Source organism: Carassius carassius, chromosome 33 (assembly GCF_963082965.1).
Source record: "Carassius carassius chromosome 33, fCarCar2.1, whole genome shotgun sequence".
Classification (NCBI taxonomy): Eukaryota; Metazoa; Chordata; class Actinopteri; order Cypriniformes; family Cyprinidae; genus Carassius; species Carassius carassius.
This window is the reverse complement of record NC_081787.1, coordinates 7,501-20,000: the sequence shown is the minus strand read 5'-3', so window position 1 is coordinate 20,000 and position 12,500 is coordinate 7,501. Positions and strand designations below refer to the sequence as shown.

At 45.0% G+C, this 12,500-nt stretch overlaps 1 protein-coding gene across 1 annotated transcript in view; it reads right to left on the bottom strand.

Moving 5' to 3' along the window:
* Window positions 1-4,846, bottom strand: part of LOC132113443 (proton channel OTOP1-like) — a 10,960-nt gene extending 6,114 nt beyond the window's left edge. Inside the window, exons 1-4 of the mRNA XM_059521200.1 lie at window positions 4,187-4,846; window positions 3,964-4,100; window positions 2,469-2,527; window positions 2,058-2,188 (exon numbers count right to left, since the gene is read on the bottom strand). Of these exons, the coding sequence (XP_059377183.1) occupies window positions 2,058-2,188; window positions 2,469-2,527; window positions 3,964-4,100; window positions 4,187-4,532 (673 nt within the window). The 5' untranslated portion in view covers window positions 4,533-4,846. The remainder of the gene's footprint in view (window positions 1-2,057; window positions 2,189-2,468; window positions 2,528-3,963; window positions 4,101-4,186) is intronic.
* Between the last annotated feature and the right edge of the window lie 7,654 nt (window positions 4,847-12,500).

The window sequence follows — 12,500 nt, the reverse complement described above, 5'->3', positions numbered from 1 at the left end:
ATGAGAGGAAACACATCATCAGTGTCTGTGAAGAGAGTCCACTGGAGCTTGAGGAGGAATTAAAAAAAGAAAATCAATAAACCAGAACAAATTCATTATTTCACCATCTCTCTGACACCATCAAACTACAGCAAAGCCTTCTACTTGATCATTAACAGGAGATTTTTATGAGATTATTATATATAATGTATTTCTGTGATGCTCCGCTGTATTTTCAGCATCATTCCTCCAGTCTTCAGTGTCACATGATCTTCAGAAATCAGAATAATATGATGATTTACTGCTCAAGAAACATTTCTGATTATTATCAATGATGAACACAGTCGTGCTGCACAATATTTCTGTGGAAACTGTGATAGATTTTATTTTTCAGGATTCACAGATGAATAGATACAGTTCAAAAGAACTGCACTTTATTTGCACATTTTATTACAGTGTGAGAAATGTTTTAATAATTTCCACTATAAAGAACCTTTAGTTAGGATGTGAAAGGTTCTTAATGGAACCATCAATACCAATAAAGAGCCTTTATTATAAAGGTGTAGAATAAAGTGAAAACACACACACATCTGCTCGAGAGACAGAGAGAAGGAGAGACAGACTATAGCAGTGAGCAGAGCGCTCTGAAACACACTGATGTGTTGTGCACTCAAACAGAAGCTGGTGAACAAGCCAAATTATTATCAAGTAATAGCTCAGTTCCTGTGCAAGTGACACATGGAAAGTCTCCACCTGCAGATGCACATCTTGGATGCTTACCTGTAAGCTCCACATCGTCCTTCATGTCAAGAACTGGCCCTGCATACAATAAACACGCAAGGAATCCAACCTGATGAGGATCACCTCATGACCCAGATTTGCCTACAGTGATATCTACAGATGAATACGGTCTGGGTGCTGTTCTTGCTCAAGTTCACCAGGATAAAACAGAAGGCATTGTCGCTTTTGCAAGTCTTTAAGTCAGTGGTTCCCAAAAACGTTCCTGGAGGTGCCACATCTCTCCTTTGTCTGACACACTCAATCCAGGTCTTGCAGTCTCTACTAATTGGTGTACACTCTCAAAGCACATTTCTCTCCAAAACCCTTAGTAATTGCAGAGAGATTTCGGTTCCACCAGCTCTGTGTAATTCAGCGCTGAAACAGCTACATGCAGGACACCGTGGTCTGATCCGTATGAAAGAGATCGCCAGGAGTTACTTCTGGTGGCCAGGAGTGGATGGCCAAACATGTATGTGATGTCAGAGCACAACTGGCACCGCTGCACTGGTGGGAATATCTGGAGAAACCATGGCATCGCAGGTCCAGTCGAGGACAGAATGCTATTTTACAAATGGGCTAGCAGAAAGGTTCATCCAAACCATGAAACATGCTTTGAAAGCTTTGTTTGGGCTATGCACATTTCATCAACGCCTTCATAACTTCTTGCTGTAGTATCCCAGTACTCCACACACAACTACAAAAGTGTCACCAGCTCATGTGTTGTTCAGTCGAGAGCTCAGGACAAGCTTTGAGCTGCTTAAACTAGCAACTCTCAAAGAAACTGTCATACAACAACAAAGAAATCAGCGGAAACAGACGGAAACAGCAAGCCAGAGACAGAAGCTTTTCGACAGGCTCACCGGTGCTGGCTCAGAATTAAGCAGCGGTACAAAATGTGTTCTCCTAGTTTGGACTTTATAACTTGACTCAACAATTACCAGTTTGTCGAAAGGTGGTGGGAGATATAATCTCGGAATTGCAAGAAAGACTTTTTAAATATAAACTCAAAATTACCCTTTTTATTATTTTATTCCATGCAAACTGTAATTTTCTGCCACCAGATAGATAGTGTTCTGTTGTGCATATTGGCCAGTAGGTGGCGATAGAGGTTTTGGGTACATGTTTTGTTGAGAATAGAAGAGTGAGAGACACTTCCACCTCTGCTGTACTGTTCTGCTACTTAATTTGGTTAATTAAAAAATTCTATATTTTCAAATGTCTCATTGCTTCTTACTAAGGATATAACAAACACTAGTGTCTGCTCGCTCTCACACACACACACACACACACACACACACCTGTGGAGAGATTGTCGTATCCCAGCTCGGTCAGGCGTCTCCTGTGGGTGTTGAAGAAATGTTCAGATTCTGACATCACTCCATTACACCACAGCAGCAGGTTCGTGAAGACGGCGTGAATCACTCCAAACCTGCTCAACACACACACACACACACACACACACACACACATCTCTGTTTCACATGATCGGATTCATCATGTGAAGCTAAGGCTTCTTCATCAGCATCTCTAATTTAATTACATGCATTAAATAGTATGTAAAGTGCACTGTAGAGTGAACTACGCAGTGAACTGATGAAACTGCATAAGTCACTTTTGAAAAAAAGCATGACTGTAAATGTTTGTGTTTTGCAGAACTTCAGCACTGAGTCTCTCTGCTACATGAAGAAGACGGAGAAGAGTGTCTGTACCTTTCAAACGTTTCATATTTCTTGATGACATCTCTGATGTGGAACCAGAGGAAGTGCACCTGCAGTGGAGAGCAGACAGACACGTGGTTCAGTGAACTTCACACCTGAGCTGCTCTGAATAATCACACACCTGTCTTCTGCAGAGCTGCGTTACAGCTGGAACTCGATTCGATTCAGCTTCAAATTAATACTGTTATTTTACGGTTCATTTTGAAGTAAGAATGTTTTGCTAAAGTTATGAAAGTCTAGTTTTTCAAAAGTTGTTAAAACCTTTTTCTTAGGTTTTATAAATGTTAAAGGAACGTTTCATTTTATCATTGTACAAAAAGCTTGTACAAGTAGCTACATTTGAAAAAGGTTAGAGAACTATAGAAAATTTCAGAAAAACGCTCCATGAATGATGTTTAATATACAATGTTTGTGTTTTAACATGATTTAAGAGCAGATTTCTTTTAGCTTCCGAGCAGTGCCGGTTCCGGGAGGGCTAGCCCTAACGTGCTTTCGTCATCGTGCGTAACCTTAACTTATGCAACAACTGGTGGGAACAGTGACATCCAATAATATTTAAAAAACTATTTTTAATCTTAACAACAATAAAAAATGAAAAACTTCTTTAATATCTTTAAAAAAAAACTCAGAGAGACGGCTATGCAAATTCAGTTGTCAGCTGAACTTAAATCGATATATCACGGCACACGTTACCTCAGCGCAGATTAATTCTATCGTGTCATTCAAAGAAAGACCATTCATTCATCGTAGCAATAAGGATACATTGGCAATTAAAGAATTAGGACCACCAAAACCCAATTTAAACATCAAACAAGAATCTACAAAGGGAGGGAAGTTGTATAAACGAGGATTTTCGAGGATTTGGTATGAGCGGAGAAAAGGCAAGCCGGCTGCGAAGTAGCTGACGCTTTATTCTGCGAGAGCGTAACGGACATCGCGTGGACAACTACAGGCGTCACCGAAATGCATCCTCTCTCGGAGAAGGTGAAAAACACCTTAAAAACAACAGTAGGGAGCAGTGTAATATAAGGGAGAAATGTAATACAAGTAAATAATGTAAGTAAGCAGTGTAATGTAAGTGATTAATGTGATATAAGTGAGCAGTGTAATACAAATGAGCAGTGTTCTATAAGTGAGTTGCGTAAACAGTGATTTATGTGACTTCAATTATTTCTTATTAAACTGAAATCGAAGTAAAAAGTTTTTTTTTTTTGAAAAACCACGTCCTGGCGTCAGTCTTCATTTGCTGCTGAATTGTTAACACGCATATAGAAACATAAGGAGAGCAAGAGATTGATTCTCAATGTCAGTTTCTTTTTAATTAATACTATAGTAGTTCAGTTCCCTTTACATCTTTAAGTAGCCGTTAATTTATCAATTGAATGGGTGACTTATCCTCATTAATCATGCAAACACTTGCCCCCCCAAGATGCTTTGGAAACACTCGTGTCTTGACCCCGGGTGCTTGACAGATGCGCGCTCTCACCTGAGATATGGTGTGCAGCGCGTGCACGATGGGATAGACTCCGAGCACGGCGGAGACGCAGGAAAGATATCCGACGAAAGAGCCGATGCGGAACGCGTCCATGATGAGCGACAGCAAGGCCAGCATCGTCAGACCCCCTGGACACACGGCACAATCATTCACTCTCACGCACGCGCACGCAGCAAAGCGTTCGGTAGCATTCTGACGCGCGTCAGCCGCTCACCTCGGATCCAGCTGGTGCTCGCGTGCGCGTCCCTCTCCGGCACCGGACCGCGCTCCCGTTCCCTCCGGATCATGTAGCAGAGCATCCACACGAGCTGCACGAGCATCAGAGCCGTGATGAAGGCCAGCAGGTGCTCGTTCTTCACCGCGGGACCGTGCTGGGCGAGCGCAAGCATCACGGACACGCCGATCAGCAGCAGGTTAGCTCCGTACTGTCCGCTCAGTATCTCCGCGTTCTTCTGCGGGTACTTCTTGGTCAGATTCACCTTGAGCTTGGAGAAAAGTTTCTTCTCCGCGTTCGAGGATGAGGAGGAGGATGAAGAGGGGGTGGACTTGCTCGGATACATTATGTCCAGGCCGTGGATCAGCAGCAGCGGCTCCGGGTGAACGTCGTCGGGGATCGAAAGCGCGCAGAGATACGGACATGCTCAGTGCGCGTCCATCGCCGTTATATACCTCCTACAAAGCCCAGGAGATTATCACGGATCGAGTTTCATTCATCGAGCTCCTGGAAAAAAAGCGACGGTGCCAAGAAACGCTGAGAAACACGCGCCCACCAAACCTCACCAACCGGACGCGCGCGCTCCTCACGGCGTCTCCAAGCTTCTCCTCGCACTGCGGTCAGGTGTGAAGCTCCAGCGAGCTGTTAGGGTCTCGTGTTCCACTGGTCAAAGGCTCTTTCTGTATGGACGGCCCTTTGTTGACCGCAGACTCGTATAACGGACCCAACAATCAGAAGAATGTGGTCAGCGTGAAATCTGCGTGCGCGCGCATTAAAGACGGATTGCGAAACGCGGCTGAAATCTGAAGCAGCCTCTTCACAATTAGATGAAACCGATCCGGGCCAGAGAACTCCAACAAAAGAGCTTGTATTATACCGGCTCTGACCTGGCTTCATCCCCACTGGAGCTCGAGCTGCGTCATGATCCGGATCAGAGAGAAACGAGAAGCGCGCACTTATCATCATCATCACCACCATCATCTTCATCACAGAGCCATTCTCGTAGTGTCATCAGTGAGAGTTTGATCAAGCAGCGCAGGCGTGCACGGTCTGAATGAGACTGACTGTACATTACAGTGTTAGGGAAAGTTTCTTTTAAAAGTAATGCATTACAATATAACGTTACTGTAACACGTGTCTAAGGAAGGATTGCTGTTATTACAGAGAGAACTGAATCGATCAGAAGATTTAGAGATCGTAAAGGAGGTGAAGGCTTGTGGTGAGACACAACAGACACAAGTTAGATCTGAACTTGGGATGTAATTGTTCCCTTTTTTATATAAAGTGGAAATAATAAGAAAGTAAATTACAATGTTATACAAACAATATAAAATAAAGATCAACTCTTCTTTTACCCCATGGTAAAAAAAATATTCAAAGATCAGTCAAATTTCAGAAAGAAATCAAATAAAAAATAAAATGAATAAAATAAATTACTTCTCTCAAAATATCACAGCTGTCCCAATAAGCACTTCTGTGTCATCAAGTGGTTTATGGGTAACCATATACTATCAGTAGTTCAATGTTCTGTAAGTCATCTCCTAATGGTTAGAGAACTTGACTCTTAACCCTAGGGTTGTGGGTTCGAGTCTTGGGCCAGTAATACCTCGACTGAGGAGTCCTTGAGCAGGACACCGAACCCCAACTACTGTGTGTGTGTGTGAGTGTGTGTGTATACACTGCTCTGTGTGTGTGTGTGTGTGTGTGTGTGTGTGTCCACTTTGGATGTGTTAAATGCAGAGCATGAATTCTGAGTATGGGTCACCATACTTGGCTGTACTTTGTAAAGTACTGATCAGTATCTTTTCTGGCCAATTCGCTCGAGGGAGGGTACTTCATTCTTTAGATGTGGATCATCTTGCTTTCATAAAGCATTGAAAGAAAGGCTATTGTCCTCTTCTTTATGATGTGTTGTCCTTTTTCCTCTGTAGCAGATTTGGGCGGCTCACCATCAAATGTGAAGTTTTACTGCTGGGATGTGAAGATCCCAGCAGTCACAAATCCGTAGAATCAAGAAAAACAAAAAAATGGAAAAACAGAGGAGGAAAAACACCTGGCCTGACCAGAACATTCATCTGGTGAATTCAAGAATAATTTCACATGAAAAATCAAAACAAACAATTAAACATACAGTTAAAAAAAGTGAGCAACAATGGCAATGGCAACTGAATGAACAATAATCACGCTGTTCACTGACATTTAGAACTACTAAGATCGAAATATAAATGAAAAAGGTGAATAAACAGTTTATTGCAACTAAATAAACATTTTGCATCCTAATTTGGAGTTTTTTTTATACATTCTACAACCAGAAATTATCATCTTGCTGTAATTAGGTTCTCACACACCTGCTAGTTCTCTTAGATCATCCGTTTTTGCTCATTGTCCCTCAGTCCATAAAGAAGTAAAAATTCAGCTTTCAGATCCCAGTTGAAGACACAATTTTTTAGTCTAGCCTTTGAAGTAGAGAAAGTTTGACTTGGGACTTTGTATAAATGTTCATTTACTTGTGTGTAAGTTATGTGTGTGTATTTCATCCTTAGAACTGCAGTGAGGCCGTGTTCACACACAGCACATCTGCACACACTCCTGATTCTCCGTGTTCACACACAGCACATCTGCACACACTCCTGATTCTCCGTGTTCACACACAGCACATCTGCACACACTCCTGATTCTCTGTGTTGCACACACTCCTGATTCTCCGTGTTCACACACAGCACATCTGCACACACTCCTGATTCTCCGTGTTCACACACAGCACATCTGCACACACTCCTGATTCTCCGTGTTCACACACAGCACATCTGCACTCACTCCTGATTCTCCCTGTTCACACACAGCACATCTGCACACACTCCTGATTCTCCGTGTTCACACACAGCACATCTGCACACACTCCTGATTCTCCCTGTTCACACACAGCACATCTGCACACACTCCTGATTCTCCGTGTTCACACACAGCACATCTGCACACACTCCTGATTCTCCGTGTTCACACTCAGCACATCTGCACTCACTCCTGATTCTCCGTATTCACACTCAGCACATCTGCACACACTCCTGATTCTCCGTGTTCACACTTAGCACATCTGCACACACTCCTGATTCTCCGTGTTCACACACAGCACATCTGCACACACTCCTGATTCTCCGTGTTCACACACAGCACATCTGCACACACTCCTGATTCTCCGTGTTCACGCACAGCACATCTGCACACACTCCTGATTCTCCGTGTTCTCACACAGCACATCTGCACTCACTCCTGATTCTCCGTGTTTACACTCAGCACATCTGCACTCACTCCTGATTCTCCGTGTTCACACTCAGCACATCTGCACTCACTCCTGATTCTCCGTGTTTAAACTCAGCACATCTGCACTCACTCCTGATTCTCCGTGTTCACACTCAGCACATCTGCACACACTCCTGATTCTCCGTGTTCACACACAGCACATCTGCACACACTCCTGATTCTCCGTGTTCACACACAGCACATCTGCACACACTCCTGATTCTCCGTGTTCACACACAGCACATCTGCACACACTCCTGATTCTCCGTGTTCACACACAGCACATCTGCACACACTCCTGATTCTCCGTGTTCACACACAGCACATCTGCACACACTCCTGATTCTCCGTGTTCTCACTCAGCACATCTGCACTCACTCCTGATTCTCCGTGTTCACACACAGCACATCTGCACACACTCCTGATTCTCCGTGTTCACACACAGCACATCTGCACACACTCCTGATTCTCCGTGTTCACACACAGCACATCTGCACACACTCCTGATTCTCCGTGTTCACACACAGCACATCTGCACACACTCCTGATTCTCCGTGTTCACACACAGCACATCTGCACACACTCCTGATTCTCCGTGTTCTCACACAGCACATCTGCACTCACTCCTGATTCTCCGTGTTTACACTCAGCACATCTGCACTCACTCCTGATTCTCCGTGTTCACACTCAGCACATCTGCACTCACTCCTGATTCTCCGTGTTTACACTCAGCACATCTGCACTCACTCCTTATTCTCCGTGTTCACACTCAGCACATCTGCACTCACTCCTGATTCTCCGTGTTCACACACAGCACATCTGCACACACTCCTGATTCTCCGTGTTCACACACTCAGCACATCTGCACACACTCCTGATTCTCCGTGTTGAGACACAGCACATCTGCACACACTCCTGATTCTCCGTGTTCACACACAGCACATCTGCACACACTCCTGATTCTCCGTGTTCACACACAGCACATCTGCACACCCTCCTGATTCTCCGTGTTCACACTCAGCACATCTGCACTCACTCCTGATTCTCCGTGTTCACACACAGCACATCTGCACACACTCCTGATTCTCCGTGTTCACACACAGCACATCTGCACTCACTCCTGATTCTCCGTGTTCACACTCAGCACATCTGCACACACTCCTGTTTCTCTGTATTCACACACTCCTGATTCTCTGTTCACACTCAGCACATCTGCACTCACTCCTGATTCTCCGTGTTTACACTCAGCACATCTGCACACACTCCTGATTCTCCGTGTTCACACTCAGCACATCTGCACACACTCCTGATTCTCCGTGTTCACACTCAGCACATCTGCACACACTCCTGTTTCTCTGTATTCACACACACTCCTGATTCTCTGTTCACACTCAGCACATCTGCACTCACTCCTGATTCTCCGTGTTCACACACAGCACATCTGCACTCACTCCTGATTCTCCGTGTTCACACACAGCACATCTGCACACACTCCTGATTCTCCGTGTTCACACACAGCACATCTGCACACACTCCTGATTCTCCGTGTTCACACACAGCACATCTGCACTCACTCCTGATTCTCGGTGTTCACACTCAGCACATCTGCACACACTCCTGATTCTCCGTGTTCACACATAGCACATCTGCACACACTCCTGATTCTCCGTGTTCACACTCAGCACATCTGCACACACTCCTGATTCTCCGTGTTCACACATAGCACATCTGCACACACTCCTGATTCTCCGTGTTCACACTCAGCACATCTGCACTCACTCCTGATTCTCCGTGTTCACACACAGCACATCTGCACACACTCCTGATTCTCCGTGTTCACACACAGCACATCTGCACTCACTCCTGATTCTCCGTGTTCACACTCAGCACATCTGCACACACTCCTGATTCTCCGTGTTCACACATAGCACATCTGCACACACTCCTGATTCTCCGTGTTCACACACAGCACATCTGCACACACTCCTGATTCTCCGTGTTCACACACAGCACATCTGCACTCACTCCTGATTCTCCGTGTTCACACTCAGCACATCTGCACACACTCCTGATTCTCCGTGTTCACACATAGCACATCTGCACACACTCCTGATTCTCCGTGTTCACACACAGCACATCTGCACACACTCCTGATTCTCCGTGTTCACACACAGCACATCTGCACACACTCCTGATTCTCCGTGTTCACACACAGCACATCTGCACACACTCCTTATTCTCCGTGTTCACACATAGCACATCTGCACTCACTCCTGATTCTCCGTGTTCACACATAGCACATCTGCACTCACTCCTGATTCTCCGTGTTCACACTCAGCACATCTGCACTCACTCCTGATTCTCCGTGTTCACACACAGCACATCTGCACTCACTCCTGATTCTCTCAGCATGAGCTCAGCACAGCTTTCAGTCAAAACAGTGACTGCTGATACAGGGCCTGTTTGAAAAAGTCACTCAGATATTTATTATTTAATTTATATTATTTAATAGACATTTTATTTAAATTAAAATTGTTTTGCATTACTAGTTATTTAAGTAGTAAGTAATTGGATTACATAACTAATGTTACTTGTAATGCATTGCCCCTAAATCTCAACACTGGTAAATAAAGATTACCAGAGTAACTCCCCAGCAAACAGAGAACGTTCCCTTAACGTTAGGATTTCACTCCTGTTTGGTAATTTTTTGGGAACCAAATACTAACATTAGGGGAACATTCTTCGCTCTGTAAATGTCAGCTCTCAGGCTTTAATGAAAGCTGCTTGCTAAATTCAGAACATCAGAATCACAGAAAGATATGAACAAACAATCAAGAAGCCTGAGCTCAGACACTTCTCTGAAAAATCATCCAGCACCTGAACACCTGACAGATCCACCAAAAACAGTGAATTGAATATAAAGTCAAATGAAATAGTGTTGTGCAATCATTATTTTTCCTCACAAAGCGCCGTGGCTTTTCTTCTGTGTGAGTAAATCTCTGTGGTTCACATTACCTGAAGGTACGTCAATGTTCTGTTCTACAATCTCAGTTCACACCTAAAACCTGAAACCTGACTCCGCTATGAGCAGCTGAACAGACAGATTGAACGCTTCATGAAATACAAACGTCCTTTATTTCATCAGTTCATGCATTAGTTAGTTACAGACAAACATTAAAACAGGAGTTCAACACAAGTGCCAAGTGAACTGTTTAAAACCGTGTTTGGAAGTTAAAGTAATCTGCAATTTCCGCAATCAGCAGTCTACAGGACCTCAAAGAAAACCTCTGGTTCACCTCTGTCAGGCTGATGATCAGGAAAATATGAGCGGCTCTAGACCAAAGACTCATTGTTCATTAAAGCAAGTCCTCAAGCAGAGGTCAGAGGTCAGAGGTCGATCAGCTGCCCTCTCTGTGTGTGTCTCAGCCCAGCAGTGAGATCAGCATCACCACACCCATGAACTGAGTGAACAGAATCACCGGCGTGAAGAACGACCAGACGGGCCACAGAGCGATGTTCAGACTGAAACACAGAAGCATCATCATCACCAAACACTTCACACATGGAGAAATACAGGAATTAAGAGTCACTAAATGAATGCAAAGAAGAATTAGAATTAATCACTTTCATTTATCTGCAGTAAAACAGACTATATTTAGTTCAGTAGGTGTATTATTACAGATGACTCACTGAATCAGAGATTGGACTCGATTCACTGAAAGCGAATCACAGGAGAAGTGTGTGTGTGTGTGTGTCTGGAGCAGTGTGTGTGTGTGTGTCTGGAGCAGTGTGTGTGTGTGTGTGTGTGTGTGTGTGTGTCTGGAGCAGTGTGTGTGTGTGTGTGTGTGTGTGTGTGTGTCTGGAGCAGTGTGTGTGTGTGTGTGTGTGTGTGTGTCTGGAGCAGTGTGTGTGTGTGTGTGTGTGTGTGTGTGTGTGTGTGTGTGTCTGGAGCAGTGTGTGTGTGTGTGTGTCTGGAGCAGTGTGTGTGTGTGTGTGTGTGTGTGTGTGTGTGTCTGGAGCAGTGTGTGTGTGTGTGTGTGTGTCTGGAGCAGTGTGTGTGTGTGTGTGTGTGTGTGTGTGTGTGTGTGTGTGTGTCTGGAGCAGTGTGTGTGTGTGTGTGTGTGTGTGTGTGTGTGTGGGTGTGTGTGTGTGTGTGTCTGGAGCAGTGTGTGTGTGTGTGTGTGTGTGTGTGTGTCTGTGTGTGTGTGTCTGGAGCAGTGTGTGTGTGTGTGTGTCTGTGTGTCTGGAGCAGTGTGTGTGTGTGTGTGTCTGGAGCAGTGTGTGTGTGTGTGTGTGTGTGTGTGTGTGTGTGTCTGGAGCAGTGTGTGTGTGTGTGTGTGTGTGTGTCTGGAGCAGTGTGTGTGTGTGTGTGTGTGTGTGTCTGGAGCAGTGTGTGTGTGTGTGTGTCTGGAGCAGTGTGTGTGTGTGTGTGTGTGTGTGTGTCTGGAGCAGTGTGTGTGCGTGCGTGTGTGTGTGTGTGTGTGTGTGTCTGGAGCAGTGTGTGTGCATGCGTGTGTGTCTGGAGCAGTGTGTGTGCGTGCGTGTGCGTGTGTGTGTGTGTGTGTGTGTGTGTGTGTGTGTGTCTGGAGCAGTGTGTGTGTGTGTGTGTGTGTGTGTGTGTGTCTGTCTGGAGCAGTGTGTGTGTGTGTGTGTCTGGAGCAGTGTGTGTGTGTGTGTGTGTGTGTGTGTGTCTGGAGCAGTGTGTGTGTGTGTGTGTGTGTGTGTGTGTGTGTGTGTGTGTGTCTGGAGCAGTGTGTGTGTGTGTGTGTCTGTGTGTGTCTGGAGCAGTGTGTGTGTGTGTGTGTGTGTGTGTGTGTCTGGAGCAGTGTGTGTGTGTGTGTGTGTGTGTGTGTGTCTGGAGCAGTGTGTGTGTGTGTGTGTGTGTGTGTGTGTCTGGAGCAGTGTGTGTGTGTGTGTGTGTGTGTGTCTGGAGCAGTGTGTGTGTGTGTGTGTGTGTGTGTCTGGAGCAGTGTGTGTGTGTCTGGAGCAGTGTGTGTGTGTGTGTGTGTGTGTG